Source organism: Globicephala melas, chromosome 17 (assembly GCF_963455315.2).
Source record: "Globicephala melas chromosome 17, mGloMel1.2, whole genome shotgun sequence".
NCBI lineage: Eukaryota > Metazoa > Chordata > Mammalia > Artiodactyla > Delphinidae > Globicephala > Globicephala melas.
The window spans coordinates 54,998,891-55,018,140 of NC_083330.1; the positions used below are offsets into that span (position 1 = coordinate 54,998,891).

The 19,250-nt window shown below is 33.5% G+C and overlaps 1 protein-coding gene across 2 annotated transcripts in view; it reads right to left on the minus strand.

The window, feature by feature from the left end:
* Window positions 1-19,250, minus strand: part of CSMD3 (CUB and Sushi multiple domains 3) — a 1,079,985-nt gene that overhangs the window by 273,138 nt on the left and 787,597 nt on the right. For both annotated transcript variants that reach the window (XM_030875636.2, XM_030875634.2), the window contains 3 exons: window positions 12,641-12,832; window positions 4,656-4,794; window positions 1,902-2,089 (listed from right to left, as the gene is read on the minus strand). In XM_030875636.2, the coding sequence (XP_030731496.1) occupies window positions 1,902-2,089; window positions 4,656-4,794; window positions 12,641-12,832 (519 nt within the window). The remainder of the gene's footprint in view (window positions 1-1,901; window positions 2,090-4,655; window positions 4,795-12,640; window positions 12,833-19,250) is intronic.

Consider the following 19,250-nt stretch of genomic DNA (forward strand, 5'->3'; position numbering starts at 1 on the left):
GGATTTAGTGGCATCAATGGGAGTGTGTATATTAAATAAATAAGCAAATAACTGAACAATAAAATATCAAGAAATGCTATGACTTTGATAAAAGGAGAAAATTTTGATAGGATAGAAAAATCAAAAGGAGTAGAAAGCTCAAAATAAGATCAAAAAAGCGAATAAATATTAATAAACTCAGTACATCAAAAAAATGAGAAAAATACAATATATATGTACTTGAAAATAGGTTCCCATAATATATAAAACAAAAATCACTAGAATTTTAAGAAAAAACTAAAAATTAAGAATTATAATAGATTTCCCTAACTATTTCAATAATTGCTAGGCCAAACAGATTTTTCAAAAATGGCAAGGGCATAAATATTTGAGAAATATAATTAGAGAGCTTGATTTAATGAGTATATATAAAAAACTGCACCCATAAATTGAATGACACTCTTTTCTCCAAGCACACAGGGAACATGCATAAAAACTGACCATATAAGAGGCCACAAAACACATCTTAACATATGCCTCTTCCAGTGGGAGAGTTTTGGCATGTTGCTCAAGTTCAACTCTCCATAAGACCAATGCTTCCTAAACCATAGTCACAAAGTCTAAGCTTTCCCATGATCCCCTGGTTTGGAGCAGCTAGTATTTTCATACAACCCCAATAAATAGCTGGCACCCTAAATCCTTACTGTTTGGTAGCAAATAGCTCATATATTCTCCCACTGAGCAGGCCATTTTCTTACTTTGCTCTGTAAGATGAGAGACCCATAGAGGGTTCAATCTTTCCATCAGAATGAAGTCCATATCATGTCAGTGTTGAGCAGATACCTTGCTCTGGCAAGCATTTCCAAGTAATGATGGACATATTGGAGAGCTCCAAACAACTGTTTCCGGCTGACTTGTTTTTCATTTCCCTAAAAAAGCCTTCCTTAACCCATGCCATGCATGCCATGGGAAGTTGTGGAATTTATCTTGACTTCCTTTGACAGCCCTGAAGAAACAAACCCTTCTTCCCAGTGCAAATTCAGAAGGAGTTTCAATTGTATATGTAATATTATATTTATTAAAACAAGAATAACAAGATCTGAAGCAAATATGGCACCATGTTTGTCAAGCTGGATGGTAAATACTTTGAAGTTTGTTTTACTATTCTGTATAATTTTTAGCTATTGAAAATATTTCATAATTAAAAAAAAGAAAATCTAAGCAGTAAGTAATAAATTCAAAGTATGCATTTTCAGAACTCAAATGATCCCTTTATCAGTTTGTCCTTTATGGACTCAACTACTGAAAAATAAATTTTAACTTTAAACAACTAAGATCTAATTTGTCCTTATAGTCATTGAATATAAAACTTAAGAAAAATATATTTATAAATATCCAGAGCATTGTAATATTGATTCATTTAAATACTTGCAGAAATATTCTAAAATATTATCATCATCACAATTTACCCTATTCTGAATATTGACATATTTAAATATTTTTTGACATTTTCTGAAACATGATTGTCAAAATACTTTGTGAGTAGTATACTTTGTGAGTATTCTCTTTATCACTGAGAGTAGTCTCTGAATACCTGATATTTGAGTGAATCCTCAGCTTCCAAAAAATGACTTTGCTTTTTAAGAAATATTTTGTGGTCTCAGCCAACTCCTGCAGTATACTAATTGCTTATTTGTTTGCCTGATACATTTCCTTTGGTAGTAATTAGGAAAATGCTAATTTCCTTCTCACTCATAGGAAAAGTCTACAGTGAGAGCTCTTTTGTGAGCTGAATTGTAGGTAGTCTGCATTAAGAAATGCATATATTACTAACATCTGACAATGGTCAATACAACATTATTCTCCTGTATAAAATGTTCAAAATTTAAATCATGATGCTAAAATCAAATGTTCACATTTACCTTTATATTCTAAATGAAATCCAGTGTAACTAACAGATCCATCACTCCGAAAAGCCAAATGCATGGTATTTGAGCTGCTTTCTATTCTCTCTGGTAACTTGCTGTCTTGAAAACTTCCAATCAGTGGGCTATTACTGTCTGGTCCATCATATATATAGAGGAAGTCATAGTTTGGTTCTATGCTAAAACTAAAATGAAAGAAAAAGAAAGCAAGCAAGAAAGAAAGAAAGAAAGGGAGAGAGAAAGAAAGAAAAAAGTGGAATGGTTATTACTAAGGTATTAAGCATAATAGTCACATAATCATGTATTAATTCAATCAACATCTTTAAAAATAACAACAGACCCTGTCAAAATAAGCTAATTTGAAAATTCACCTGGCAACAGCACACTGAATATGCATATCAAATCAGCACTGGAAAAGAGAAAAGACACCTTGATATTTTCAAATATTTCTAAGTTGGCATTGTGTCTATAGGGAATAAAAATGACTGTAAGGCAAACAGTTTATAAGCTGATGAAAGGATACAGGATTTGGAGTCAGAGTTTAGGTTCAAGCATTGCTTCTGCCTTTGTTAGCTACATATCCTTATGCAAGTTACTTTATATCAGTAAAATGTGTAAGACAATAACCATTTTTAAAAATTTTTCTTCCAGATATTTTACATCATAAAAATGCAACCTCTCTTTTGTCTGTCAATGGTACTATTTCCCTTGAACTTCAAAATTTAAGAGCATTTTTGCTGTTTTAAAATTCACCTCAACATGTCAGATTCAAACAAAAGTTGTAAAGACAAAATTTGCATTTAAATTACTCAAAGCACCACACATTGTACTAGGTATTCTTTTTCCTGAAAGTAAATATATTTTCTTCTTTTAGAACCTAGTATAGGCAAATCAAACCAATACACTCTTCATCAAAATTAGTGTGTGAATAAAGACATTTTAGCATGTAAACTATTCAAATCAATATTTGAATATTGCAAAATTTGCATGATAAACTTGCCTTAAAACCTTCAAAGTATGAGAATTGTCCCATAGTGATTATAGAACCCACATACTTAGAAGGCAGAAGACATGTAATCATGTGTCTATTACCTAACTCATACTGTGGCAGAGGAAAGGATGGACTCAAGTGGGTCATTAAGAAAAATCAAGAAGTTCATGATATAAAATAAAACCAATAAACCTTGCTGTTGTTAAACATCCATCAATGGAGAAACTATTTTGTCAAGTTTTACCACCTCTGCATCTAAACAAAAAACTTGCTAGGTTGGGAGATACTATTTCCAAATCCACTAGATTGATAGAGGTTGTTTCCACAATTCTAATCCTTTATGTATACATGTACAAGGGAGAGGAATCTTGCTAGTTTACTTGCACATAAATAGTGGTGAAGAAAGACTGGGATAATGCAGAGGTTACCAACTTCCCGTATAAAGGGACAATGCAACATGAGAAAACTGGGGGACCACCATATTGTTATATTTTGTTTTAATAGTAGCTTCACATGTCTGATTCAGTTAATTACTCTTGAAACCTTTCAGAGAGTATGAGGCCTGAATTTTGGTAATGTAGCAGAAGTCAGTGGTTAAGGTCTTATTTCATTACTTACTACCCTTGTTCTGGGGTAAAACACAACTTTCTGAAAGTCATGTCTTTTATCGTTAAGGTTCGATGAGAATTACAATTTCCTTACCTATCTCACTGTTGGAAGAATCACTAGAAACAAGTTCTTTGTAAAGGATATAGTAAGTATAGTCTAAATGTACTATCTTTGCACCTTTGACATGCTAGCAGAAGAAGGGGCTGTGTTAATAGAGCCAACAGACATCAGTCTTGGACACTGAAGATTAGGAACATTTCTAGTTAGAAACGCTTTAAGTTGCTGGTACCTAACATTCCCATTGAAATCTTAAGGAAAAGAGTTAGGTCAGGTTCTGTGAAACAGCTGTTAGCTCCATGTGAGGAAACAGAGGCTCATTCATATAAATAACTTACCCAAGGTAACACAAATGATAGCGGCAGAGCTGGGGCTCAAACTCAGTGGTTTCTTTGCCACACGGGAAACTGCATCCTCTACTGCTTCAGTACTAAGCTAACCCTGCAGCTGATACTGCTAAATAACAAATGTAAATTTTGGAACACCTCATGTTAAGTTCTATCAGGAGGCAAGTTCTGCTGAGAGAGTATAGGAAAATATCCATCAAATTCTTGTCAGCTTGACTTAATGAGACCACCAGCAAGGACAGTAGGTAGAATATGTATCTTCCCAAGTCCAGTGGTGGTGCTGCACCTATGGGTATTTAGATACTTCAAAAAAGTTTTCGGTGGTACACATATGGGAGAAAAAATTCCTTGAAATACTGACCTTTTAATCTTCAAGTTTAGGACAAACAGAACTTTTTGAAACAGTGATGGTAAGTTCAGGGAGGGAGGAAATGTTATAAAGAGATAGCATTTCGTGACAGTCAATAAACTACTCAACCTTTAACACATCTCCTCTATATTGGAAACTGGTGAAAGATGCTCAGTCATCTGTAGTTCTGTAGCCTTCAGAACTACATTGGCATCTGTGCTACTATACAGGGATTTGTAAACCGTTTATTGCAAAATATTAGCATTGAAATCGGTAAAAAACAACAACAAAAAAAAAAGCCCTAAAAAATGTCATGCAGAGAAATAAATTTGCCTAGTGAAATGCTAAAGCAAATGAGCAAAAAGATTTTTAAAATGTGGAAATGTATGGGAACTCACCTGATAAATGCCAAGGAGATAACATAGTCTGTGTTCACGGTGAGAGTCCAGTCACAGTCCCTGCTGTGGGGATATGGGTGAGGGAAGTTTGGTGAAAGAATAAAGCCTGAAGATCCCGTTAAATTGCCTCCACAGGGTGCTTTAATTTAAAACAAACAAACAAAACCCCTTAAGTGATTAATAAAATGTATTATATATCAGTATTTGTAAAAACACTTATTTTAAAAAGTTTAGGTTTTGTACAGATGATTTTTTACAGTACTGGATGCTTAAATACTGCATTATCTTTCAAGAAAGACAATTAAAATACTAAATACATACATACATACATTGAATTTAGCTCCTTTACTGGCTTCAAACAATAAGAAAAAGTTATATTTCTTTCCCTTTCTATTACTATTTTGTTTCATGTAAAAGAAAAGCATTAAGAAGAGGAGTAAAAATGGTTTCACCCTGGTTACTAGGAAAAAATCTGAAGGTTACTGCAAAAAAGATAGAAACAAAACAAAGCAAAACAAAATCTCTAATAATAAGTGGAATAATAGAATATGAGATATTTAGCTCATTTTCAAATCTTCCCTGCTACCTTTATTTACAGAGGAAGAGGCTTTGATAATGGTTAATGAGTGAAAATGGATAACTATCTGAGAACCAATAGCACTTTACTCCTATACTGAGTGTTAGGATATTCTTAAATTCTAGTTGCCTGACTTGTTGATGAAAATAGACAGTTGTTATTATTGTGGCCCAGACAAAGGTTTCTGTAACACTTCAAAGGAGAGTCTCAAAAAATTGTCAGAGAAATTCAGAGATTAGATTCTTCACGGGATTATTGTCGGAGTCTGTTAAACACAGATTGATCAGGAAATAATATATTACACAAAGTTGGCAGCTGCAGAAAAATAGATAAATTAAGATATGGAGGGTCCTGGTGGTGGAGTGTGAGAGTAGGGATGTAAATATAGGTATGCGCACCGAGAAAGAGAGAGATTGAGACCGAGATTGGGATTCTCATGATGTAATGACATCTCCTACACATAATCACCACATCATCATTGTTATCTGAGTTTTAAAATTATAGTTTTCCTCAGATCAATTTTACCATTCAGTTGTAAGGCATACGGGATTCTCTTGACAGCATAAAACTGGTTTTGGAAGGAGGAGAATTTTGGTTCTGGTAACATTTCAGATATTTGTTCTTTGCCTGAGCCTAGATATGCAATATCATCATTAGAATTTGGTAATTTTTACCATCTTAAATAATGGATGTCTGCTATTATTGATACATTTCCCCATGACCCTCTGCTACCTTTGTCTCAGTGCCTCAGTCACAGTAGATGACCTACTGTACTGAGAATATTTATTTGCTGAGCCTTAATTTATTTACCACGACTTACCTATCACCTGTATGGTTTTTGTGGTGTATCAAATGATTAAACAAACTACCTCAACTTTAGTTCTCCCTATTCAAACTTCAACGCTTACTGAATATTTAACGAGTCCCTCCTATTAATCAGGATAACACCCTCGACTCAATCACACAATCTCTCTTCCTTCTCCAGAACCTGTGTTCATTTGTCTCCTTTATTCTCTCTGGTTTCTTCCACTTTGTCCACAGGTGTTCAAGTCTCTTTCATCCTAAAAATAAAACAAAGTCTCCTCTAGCCTATTTCCTTTCACCTTTTCTTCAACTGAAAATGTTGAATTTTACCTGATGGTTAAGAAATCCCCTCACCCTTTTGTGTTTGGTTATATGGGTTCACTGTGAAAAACCACCCTTTACCATCTGACTCAGATAAGATTCACTTATCAGGTCTTTGATAAAATCCTTTAAATAAGCCCCCTCATTTTCCTATGACAAGACCAGACATGGACCCTGCAAATTCCCATTCTTTGATTCAAATGATTAGTTGAATTGCTTGACCTCACTGATCAATCATAATAAACTGCTTGTAACCAAACTTTGGTCAAGCTTCTCTCCTTTCTCTAGGTCCTTGAACTCTGGCTCTCCCTCAGCCTTGAGTGAGCACACAACCCCTCCTGAGGATAGGCTGGACTCAGAGTACAGTATTCTGGGCCACTCTTTCATTTCACTTCCCCACACCTGGTTCTTTCCAGCCTTGTGTACTCCTCTCTATAAAAGAAAAATCCCCTTTTCCGAATTCTTCAGGTGCTGGAAGATCTCACCATCACATTGCTCTTCCTATCATAGTAGTACCACTACCCACACACTATAAAAATCCTTTTTAGTTTTTAAATGATCACCATCATGAGTTTGGTGAACATCTGTCTTATCATATAGTTACAAAATTAAAGAAAAAATTTAAAAAATTCCTTGTGATGAGAACTCTTAAGATTTGCTCTCTTAACAACTTTCATAGATAACATACAGCAGCATCACATATCATGGTGTATGTTACATTCACAGTACTTATCAATCTTGAAACAGGAAGTTTGTGTTTTTGAACCAATTTCATCCAATTAGCTCTCCCCGACCCCCTGACTCTGGTAACCAAAAATATGATCTCTTTTTCTATGAGTTTGTTTGTTTTTGAATTATAATTGACCTACAACACTGCTAGTTTTCAGTGTATAACATAGTGATTTGATATTTCCATACACTACAAAAGTAAAATTGTACAATAATTCCTTGTTAATAAAAGTCTCTCCTCACTATTTTGAATTTGTTTTTTATTTTACAACTACACCTTTTGAAAAGGAAGTCTAATCTCATTCTCTCTTTCATCACCTATGTACTATATGTACCTGTAGGCAGACTAACATGATTAGCAAAGCAGGTCACTGGGAAAAAATAGTTTCTTAAGTTATATCTTGAAGAAAAGTACCAAAGTATTCATCCTGAAAAAACTTATCTCAGGCTTAGAATTTTGTTTTTTATTTGAAATTATATTTAGAGAGACAACAACCTTTTTGTTGCTTAGGGACTCTAGATGTCTTTATGTGGTCCTTCCCACCTCTCCTGCTCTCTCCACCCATTGCTATTTCCCTTAGCCTCCGAGCCTCCCACACATAACACTCCCTAGCTCATCCTCAAATGACTTTTGTATTGACTAATATAGGAGGGTATTTTTGCCTTTATCTTTCTCTTCATATCTGCAGTCATCCTTATCTGTTGACTTTCACCGTAAATTCACTCTCCTCGCTTTTGGAACTCCACTTCTAATTTTCTTCTGATGTCTTTGTACAGATCTCAGTTTTATTGGCAAGCACTTCTTTCACTTCATCTTATAATTTTGGTATTCTCCTGAATTCCTTACCTAATCGTCTCTAATTTTCACGCTATTACATTTTTCCTTGTTGCTCATGTCCGAATTGTGAGTTTATCTTCCACTTACATACTGATAACCCCTTTTTCCTATCATCTCCAACAGATTTCTCTGCTTAATTCTAAACCATATGCTCAAGTGCTTACTGGCTATCTCTACCTGATCACTGTGGGTACATCAAGCACAGAATATCCAACATATCCAAACCTCAACTCAAATTTCTCCTGTATTCCTAGGTTGTTTGGTTAGCACTATCATCCAACCACATATATTCCCAAGCTAGAGGCCTAAGATTCTTCCCTTTTCTTTATTGCACCCTTGACTCCAGTCTATCAAGAAGCACTACCAAGACCCTACCTCAGTTCCTCATAGATATTTTTCAATCTATCTCTTCTTTCCTTTTCTAATACCACATTTCTAGATCTGACTCTTACATGCCTCCAGAATTATTGCAATATTTTTTGTTTCCCATGCCTCTAGTATAATCTCGTTTCCTCCATTTCATCTTCCCAGTGAAAACATCTAATCATACTATGTCCATGCATAAAATTCTGCAGTTATTACACATTGCCTAAAAGATAATGTCCCGACTCCAGTATAGCTTTCATGTCTTGACTCCTGCAACCTTTCCAATTGCATCAACCACCAATCTAGACACATAATTTACACTCAAAACTATCATTTGCTTGTTCCTTGTATTTACATGCCTTTATGCATCCTATTTGTTTTTCCTGACATGTCTTCCCTTCTACCTCTATATAACTTTTACTTAGGTCTCAAGATTCATCACTGCCTCCAGGGAGTTTTCCTAGAAATTCTCAGCCTGGACTCTGCTTCAGCTCTCTCCAACACACTCTAGTATCCATAGCAACCTGTGCCTATCTCCATCATTTCCCTTACCATATTTTATTTAAATATTCCTTTCAGGTATCTGTATTCATCACTAATCTGCAAGCTAAAGACTGTGTTTTATATGTTATTTTCTATGTGAGATTTAGCATATACTACACATTCCATAAATGTTTGTTGAATTGCTATTGACTCCTTGTATTGATTGTGAAGATTAAAGATGAATAAGTCTGAATGGCAATCTAATTTGTTTTGATAAAAATAATAATTTGTTTTGATAAAAGCTATATGTTTTGATTAAAATAATGACACATTTTATCTTTGGAACTTTAAAAATCATATGTGAATTTGAAAAATGTTAGAAAAATATGTGTAATAGCAAATGCAGTTACATATGTGTATATATATATGTATATATGCACAAAAGGCAGGAATGTTTTTTGTGTTTTTTTTCACATTCTAAGGAAGTGGTATCATTTGTACTTTGGGGGATCATGGGGGCAATTTTATTTGTTTGTTTCAGTTCTCCTTATTTTTCACAGGAAACTTTGGTCTTTTTTATGTTAGCAATTTTATACACATGAACACATCCACATATACGTTTATATATGTGTATATCCTTTATCATGTAAGATATAGGAAAATCCATTACACGTATTTTTAAGTATCTTACTGGATATATTTTGTGATTATACTATTATTGGAGCATAAGATCCTTTAAAATTCTTTTGATTCTATTATTAAAATTATTTATTGAGGTTTTCCAGATAAATTTCATAACTGTAGTAGATTTTGAAAATCTATAAAAGCCATTGAGACAAGCTGAGACATATTATCTAACATTTGTATATCCCAAACAACTCAGTAGTAAAGAAAACTCTCTTTGCATTTAATATATTAAACTTTAAATCCCATTTGGAAAATACATCTTTTACTTTTATGCATCTAATCATAAAGCATCCAAAATAAGATTCTCTTTAAATCAAATATATTTATGAATTAAATTTTCAGTTAGGTTCCATAGAGTTCTGACACATTAATGATTTGTTCTGTGTGTAATTTCTTATGAGACAGTTATACAGGCAACTATTGATAATGATTTTACAATCTTAATTTTTCTCCCCTATTCAGTTTTGTGTCTACTGTCTTAGCAGCCCACCCATACTAATGTCTTTGTTATTTACCTTCATATTGAGTGCTGTTACTTTGCCTCTGGCAATGTCAAAGTAATCTTCACACTGTCAATTCTGTTAGAATGAATTCTATTAACTCTCTTAAAAATGACTGTCCTTCTGCTTGGTGTTTGCTATAAGGTTGACTACTTCTACATGCAAGCAAAATGCTTTATGCTCCAGTGTCTGAGACATAAACTTATGAAGTTTCTAAAAAGTTCAGGGTTTAATCTTTGGCATAGTATTTCCAATCATGGAGTTCTTTCTTATAAGTTTCAGAGGTCAAGTTTTCTGCAGCTTAGCAATTTTTCAGACTTTTTTTTTTTTTAAGGTTACTATCTTCCTCAGAGAAACTCTAATGCATACCCTCTCCTTAAGCAATCTTTTCCTACCAAAAAATTATACACAACACCACTGTCCTTACAAAAAATTCCCACAATCTGCTTAATTAAAGTAAAATTTGGTGTTTAACTTTTATTTTCTAGAATTATGACTTGCTGGCTAAAGTCTTATCTACAAATGGAATTTTATAACAGCCTATCTCAAAATTCTTTACTCTTTTAACCTTTTGGATTTTCGTGTTTTCTAGCATTTCAGTGTAGAGCTGTTAAATGTTTCAGAATTCTCTACATGACAACATTTGACATAATATAGCCTTTCTAGTAAGTCTAATAAATAACACCCGTTTAATAGGTCTAAGAATCACAATAAAACAAGAAGTTCCACAGTAAGTCTGTGGAATTCTGTCATTTCCTCTTTACACAAAGATTCTCTTTACAAGATACTCAGTCAAATTCCAATTAATTTGAACGTGGCATTTTAGTTTAATTGGCATTTTTTTAGGTTAACTGTCCAGTAAACAAATTAAAACTTCATTGTTTCAGTCCCTTTTCCTTTGAAAATATTTTTTTCTCCGTATTTTTTCCTCTGCTTTTATGAGTGTATTTATAGTAAATGTAAATTAATCGATGTTTGATGATTTGGAATCTTGCAGTGGTACATAGAGAACAACATAGGTATAAACGGAAATAAACTGCAAAGGAAAATATGGCTAAATCTGAACTGGCTCAATGTATGCCCTTATTCTGTGCTTTTTTTATGTCTCTTTAATAAGCCTTTTCCTTATCATCTGTTCCATTTTCTACAGAAGTCTACAACTATCTGTCTACTCCCTGCCTGGTTTGAGCCTTTAGATGTGTTTTGTTCTGTGTATTTTGTTTTTTTAAATTCCAACGAATAAAATACAAAAGATGTGATATGAATTCAGATATTTTAGTTTTCACCTTACTAGAGAAGTTCACAAAAGCAGGGAACTCTTCTGTCTTATTGTACTGCTAAATCCTCAATGCCTAGATCAACACATAGGACACACTAATGAATTTGAGTTTGCAGCTCTTGAATAAGAAGCATAAAATGGGGTAAAGTAAATCTGAATAACTGAGTGCTTGATTTGTTCACTTCTGACTGAGGTACTAAACACTCTTTTCCTATTATCATGTGATTTCCCCAGTGGGGAAATGATTATTGAAAATGTATTTATGAGTTAGATATAAAGTGAACAAAAATAAGGCTTTCTCTCCTAAAAGTGCTAAATTTGCATGCTATAAGAAATACACTGAACAAGATATGGAATCTTCTCCCAAGGTGCTTGCAGTGTAGTAAGGGAAAGAACATGATAAATAAAATTTTGAGTACACATAACGTACTTTGGGCAAACTGTATTATACATTCTAGATGATGCCAATTTTAAAACACTTGAGCTCAAGTTTTGAGATTAAACTAGCTGAATTTAAGAACCTTAATAACGAGATTTTTTTTTAAGATTATATAGCAAGTTTTCTCACTATTTTTACTCCAAAGGTGGTATATCCCTCTAACTTTTTCTCAGACCCAGTAGGGAAATAATATGTATCTTAATTTCTAGAGTTAAACTTGGAGATTCAAGAATAGACCATGGATTCAAAAGGCAGAGAGTTGGAAGTATGAACCAAGTGGTTGCAAATCCTTAGATCATCAAAATAAAAACTGATAATTCATTTGGAATACATGGATTGAAGGGAAAGTCAAAGCTTTGAAACTCAAACATAAGTTCTGATAAAATTTTCTTTCTTAGAAGGAATAAACATTATTGAGGCAAGATCAACCTGGCCCATTTTAAATAGAGTCTGAATCCACTCTTTAAATTTTAAAAGTAGTGAATAACTACATTTGTATAGTAGAAAGGGAAGATGAAGATTTTTCAAGAACTTTGATTCTATTTTTTCTTTGGAATTTTATTTTATTTATTTTTTTATACAGCAGGTTCTTATTAGTTATCTATTTTATACATATTAGTGTATATATGTCAATCCCAATCTCCCAATTCAACCCACCACCATCCACCCTGCCACTTTCCCCCCTTGGTCTCCATACATTTGAAGAACTTTGATTCTTTATTGTTTTTTTTTTTTTTTTTAGAGTGTTAGAACCACTGAGAATCTAATAAAATTATAGACCCTCTCCTCAGGGGAAAAATAATAATTTATAATTTTGTGCATTTTTGGAGGGTCATAGACCTCTGAAATCTTATACTCCCATATAACCTATTCCAGAATACTGTTCTTAATTAAAACACTGAAACCAGTTTTTAACCATTGTTTTACACCTGTATAAAATTTTAATTATTCTAAATTCATACCTATACAAACTGGTGGGCTGGGCTGCCAGAAGTATCGATTTTCTACCTGAATGCAGGTTATTCTTTCCTCTCCTTGAAGCTCATATCCTGGGTCACATTGAAAAACAACAGTGTCCCCAGGTTCTCGTCCATCCCCATTTCGAGTCCCATTCATGGGAACCCCTGGGTCACGACATGCAGTGGCAACAGAACCTATGAAAAGACAGAAACAAACCTTTAGTTTTGATGCTATCCAAAATCACCTTCAAAGTTCCAGATCTTATATTTGAGAAGCTTCCACATATCTATGTGCTCTTAGAAAATTAACTTAAAAAATGCTTGGGGTTGGGCTTTCCTGGTGGCGCAGTGGTTGGGAATCCGCCTGCCAATGCAGGGGACGTGGGTTCGTGCCCCAGTCCGGGAAGATCCCACATGCCGCGGAGCGGCGGGGCCTGTGAGCCATGGCCGCTGAGCCTGTGCGTAATGCTTGGGCCATAATTCCCTGTGCTATACAATATCTCCTTGCTGCTTTTTTAATGGAGTATATAATCTGTAAAAACTATCTATGAATCACTATGCTGTACACCAGGAATTAATATAATATTGTATATCAACTGTACTTCAATTAAAAAATGCTTGGGCTAATTTTTAAATACCTGCACAATAAATACTTTTTAATTGTTTTTGGTAAATAATTTATGTGTTAACTTGCTTCAAGCAGGGACATGGCATTTTAGTAGCTAAATAATAAATTACTCAAAATCTGTTTTTTGATACTACGTGAAAGACACTGTGAAGAGGATGAAAAGACAGCTGCAGACTGGAAGACTATATTTGCATGGGCTATATTCCACAAAGGATTTGTGTCTGGAATATATAAAGAATTCTTAAAACTCAACTGTGAAAAAAAAAGAAAGAACAAAATCCAACTAGGAAATGGGCAAAAAACATTTCAATAAAGAGGATACCAGATGGCACATCAAAAAGTGTTCAATATTATTAGCCATTAAGGAAATGAAATTTAAAACCACAATGAGATATTACTACATATCTATCAGATCAGCTAAAATAAAAAATATAGTAACACCAAATGCTGGCAAGATTCTGCAAAAAACTGAATTGCTTACCCATTGCTGGTAGAAATGTAAAATGGTACAGCCACTCTGGAAAGAAGATGGCACTTTCTTGCAAAAATAAATGTGCTTACCATAACCCAGTGATTGTACTCTTGCCCATTTATTACAGAGAAATAAAAACCTGAACGTGGATGTTCACAGGAGTTTTATTTGTAATAACTAAAAACTAGGAACAAACCACCTTCAACAGGTGAATCATTAAACTAAATTCATACCATGGTATACTGGTCAGTAATAAAAAGGGAATGATGATATACAAGACAGCTTGAATGGATCTGAAGGCAATTATGATGAGTAAAAAAAATGCAATAGCAAAATATTTTATACTGTTTGCCTCTATTTATGTAACACTCTTGAATTGACAAAATTATGAAGTTGGAAAGCAGATTACTGGTTACCAAGAATTGTAGGGGGAGGGGGTGGAAGGAGATGACCAGGACTATAAAACAGTAAGTAGAAGGATCTTTGTGATGGAACTGTACCGTGGTTTACCTCTGGTGGTGGTGATCAAATCTACATAAAACTATATACAAAATAAACATACACACAAAAATGAGCATATATAAAACTAATGAAATCTGAATAAGGTTCATGGATTGTTATCAATGTCAATTTTCTGCTTGTGATATTGTGCTATAGTTATCCAAGAAATCATCATTGGAGGAAATTGAGTAAAGGGTATACAGGATCTCTATTATTTCTTACAATTGCATATAAAGCTAAAATTATTTAAAAATTTCAAAAAGTTTAAAAAATCATTAGAGAAGAGTATGGGACCACAGGAAAGCAACTGTTCTTCTATATACAGTATAGGGCACATATAATAGCATAATTAACTACAATTATTCAGGTTAATGGAACAAGATATTACTTTGAATTACCACAAAGCAGATTTACCCTAAAGCGTATGATAATTAAGTATCAAGACAAAAAAGCTATTAAATTTTTCATTTAAGCTACTTATTAAACTATATTCATAAATGTAGGATTCAGCCCTTGTACAAATTATTTTTTAAGCTGCATATTAAAGTAACTACACAAATGGCTGGATTACAGACACATAACTGGTATTCACTCATTCATTCATTTACTAACTTAATATATTCCAGACACTGTGCTAGGTGCTAGGAATACAAAGAAGAAATAGGCAGACATAAAACTGAACAGACTTCACATTGTTCAAACTGCATAGCGGTGGCACCTACAAACAGATTCTGTTGTATACATCCCTAGTAGATAAGTAAACAGGTACAAAGGTAGGTAGGTAGATACAGATAGATAGATAGATTCACCAATATACCAAACAATTTGTTACAATCTACCAGGTGTACTTTTTGTATTGATAGCTCATCTCCCTAATACTCATACACAGCAATGAAAGCAGAGAATCTACACACAAATATTGTAATGTTCTGACTCTCAAAGTCGTTTGGGAATCAAGAGGACCATATCAATTAAAAAACTGAAAAAAAAAAAAAACTAATGTTGGTGGTATGTTAAGTCTGAGACTGCATAAAAGCAGCAATAACAAAAAAGTGATATTATATATAATCACATATATATATACACACAAAACTGAACAGACTGCAAATTGTTTTATATATCTTTTCAGAAAGAGTAAAATAAGGATATTTTTATTTTAAGTTTTTTAACATCTTTATTGGAGTATAATTGCTTTACAATGGTGTGTTAGTTTCTGCTTTATAACAAAGTGAACCAGCTATATGTATACATATCTCCCCATATCTCCTCCCTCTTGCATCTCCCTCCCACCCTCCCTATCCCACCCCTCTAGGTGGTCACAAAGCACCGAGCTGATCTCCCTGTGCTATGCAGCTGCTTCCCACTAGCTATCTATTTTACATTTGGTAGTGTATATATGTCCATGCCACTCTCTCACTTTGTCCCAGCTTACCCTTCCCCCTCCCCATGTCCTCAAGTCCATTCTCTATGCCTGCATCTTTATTCCTGTCCTGCCCCTAGGTTCTTCAGAACCTTTTTTTTTTTTTTTTTGGATTCCATATATATGTGTTAACATATGGTATTAATTTTTCTCTTTCTGACTCACTTCACTGTATGACAGACTCTAGGTCCATCCACCTCACTACAAATAACCCAATTTCATTTCTTTTTATGGATGAGTAATATTCCATTGCATATATGTGCCACATCTTCTTTATCCATTCGATGGACACTTAGGTTGCTTCCATGTCCTGGCTATTGTAAATACAACTGCAATGAACATTGTGGTACAGGACTCTAAAAGGTTATTTTTAAAAGGGTTAATTTCTAAAGGGTTACTTTTTAAAAAGGGTTACAAGATGTAGACTGCAAATGTTATTTTACCGACCACTTGAATTAAATCTATGTATCATTATACACATCATCAGAAATCCTAACAGTTTTGCTTCATTTTACTGACAAACTAGTGCTTCTGAGCAATGGCCAAGGATGAAGACGTTACATGTATAATTCCTTTAATTCTCCTAGCAAACCAATGGGTCAAGTGCTATTATTGTTTTTATTTTAGAGGTGAGAAAACTAAAGTTTAGGAAGATTAAGTAACCTGTTCAATATTACAAAAACTAAAGAATGCAGAACCAAGGTTTGGACCCCAGTCAGTATGATTTCAGAAGTCAAATCCTTAAATGTTACACTAGACTGTCCTCTTCTACCTGTTAACTGTCCTAGAGATACATTTTCTTTCTCAGTTAAATATAATAAACCCCATTAAGAAATGATAAAAAATACAGAGATTATACCCATAAATAGAAAAGCTACAGTGCACATAAATGTGTCCATTTTAAAAATATTCAATCTTCTTTCATTTGAGTTATTTTTGAGAGAGTTATTTTTAGTTGTTAATAGAATAACAATCAGACTCATATTGGAGAATATTGAGGGAAGTGGGGTAGGGACTTGGTTCCAATTTCCAATTGGATTTGTTCTGTAATACCTATCAGTGTTCCTTATCAGAACATCCATCAGGCATTACAGGGTCTGGCAATTATAATCTTTCAATATTGATAGACTTATTTTTTTTGTAAATGCTTTTGTGATAAACTCAGTCATTAAGCTTTTCTTGAATTGCTCTGGAATGGTTTCCACCAACACTAAAACTGATCTATGAATTGGTTTTACAATACAGAAGTGGAGCTGGATGTCCTACATACAAGATTTACACTTAGGATGTTTCAATCGGAAAGGAGTGATATAAAGGTAAAATGTGCTACAGCTTTCAAGCTGAAAAGTAGAATGATATACAGATTATGAAAAATATTCTTTTGTTGTTGTTTTTGTTATTGTTGTAGAGGCTTCCTATGTGCTGGACTCTGCAAAAAGCTTGAAGCTTAATATGAACATTCTCAAAGTAAAAACGTATATAAAACAATGTTACAAAAACACTGAAATGAAAGCAGCTGGTATAATCATGTCTTACCAGAGTTTGAGGGAAAAAAGATGTTTTGGCCTTATTGTCAGAGTCACTGTGCTTAAAGATTTAAAGTGGAACCTAGTAGCTAAAATATAAAGGCTTCAATATGATAGCTAATATATAATATGTAAAAATATTCATTTGCCTTTGGACTGGTTGACTTGAAGGAAGAGAGGTGGCAAAATTGTACTCTGCCTTTTTCTCTCAACTAATAAATAAATTACAAGTAAGATTTTAAAACACAATAGAGAATGATGGGGTTTAGTGAAAGACCAAATAAATTTTTTCTTGCAATTACTTGAGTTCTGAAAGCAATTAGTTAAATACACACAGAAAGAATTACTTGCTGTGAATGCTATTGTCTTATTTTCTTTACTTATTCAAAGTTTAATCTCTATACTGGTTATACACTGTGTTTTTGGGTAGACAAAATTACATTAATTTTGGCATCAGTCATTCTTCTTTTCTGTATTAAATAGAAACTATAGCCATTGAAGAAAATAACTAAACATTTAAAAAGTCATTCTGTGTCTCCTTGGAAATTAGGACTGAAATAATCTCACAAAATTAGCATGATTTAAAAAACAATTATATTAGAACTCAATAAGTATTAGTCACATATGTAAAAATAGATTAAGAATTTTTATTTGACATTTGTTGTTTAATTTTGTGGAACATACAATTCTCAAGATATATAATTCTTATTTGCATTTTATTACTGTTGTTATATATATATATATATTTAAGTAGATGTTTGTTCCTCTCTATTCTCTTCTACTGTGGAATAATATACAGGGTGTTTCTATAGAACGAGGACTTTTTTGCAATTAAGTATTTTAATTTATCAACTATTTTAAAGATATAAAAATTTAAAAAGTATATATTAGAAAATAATATACCTGCCACCAGTGTATTAAGATAGGTAAGTTCTATTTATTATCTCTGTTTTTTGTTTTTGTTTTTGTTTTTTGTGGTATGCAGGCCTGTCACTGTTGTGGCCTCTCCCGTTTTGGAGCACAGGCTCCGGATGCACAGGCTCAGCGGCCATGGCTCACGGCCCCAGCCACTCCACGGCATGTGGGATCTTCCCGGACCGGGGCACGAACCCACGTCCCCTGCATCGGCAGGCGGACTCTCAACCACTGCGCCACCAGGGAAGCCCTATTATCTCAGTTTTTTAAGTCCAAATTACTTCAAATTTAATTGATGAAATGAATATCTGTATTTGTTCTATTAGGTTTAAGTTTGTCATTTATTCCTGATTTTTCTTAACATAGATATGTAAAGTAAGCATAAATTCCAACAAAGATAAAGGTCTTAACAAACTTGTTATCTCACCTGCAATATCATGAAAGGAACATTCTAGAAAGTGTATATAATAGGCTTATATGCTATCCTATCCAAATATATCTTGGATTTATTTTCAATACCTAATGAAATTGACTATGAAAGATGACTTCCCTTCCTTGTCCCCCCCCAAAAAAAGAAATGGCCATTTACATTTTGGTTAGTCTAGAATAGGAATTATCAGCTGGTTAGTCTGTTTCACAGCTGATTATTCAGTAAAAATGATAATAGTCACAGGGAAAAGGTATATAAATAGAAGAGTATGTGACTAGTTAATATTGTCATTATGTAATATTTATTGGACACTTACTGTCTTTCAAACACTTGTACTATGATCTATATCTCATTTGATTCACAAGAAGTCTGGGTACTATTAGTATCTATATTTTCCCAATGAGAAGATTGAGGCTAAAAAAAGATAAGAAGCCTGACCAACATCACATAGTTACTTAAAGTGGATGAAGTGTCCTGTGCAGACATGAGACCATTACCGAGGGACATTTCTTAAATAAAAGTGATAGAGTGTTTGCAAAAAAAAAGTGCTGAAAGTGTGAACTATAGTATAAAGCTCAAGTGAAATAATGACTTCAATTGAAATTTCTAAAATATGTTATTAATCTTTATTCTCATTTTAAAATCAGAAGAGCAGCTACCTACCTGCCTATCATTCTGATTGGAATAGTCCAAAAACCTAGATGTTTGTAACACTTAGCTT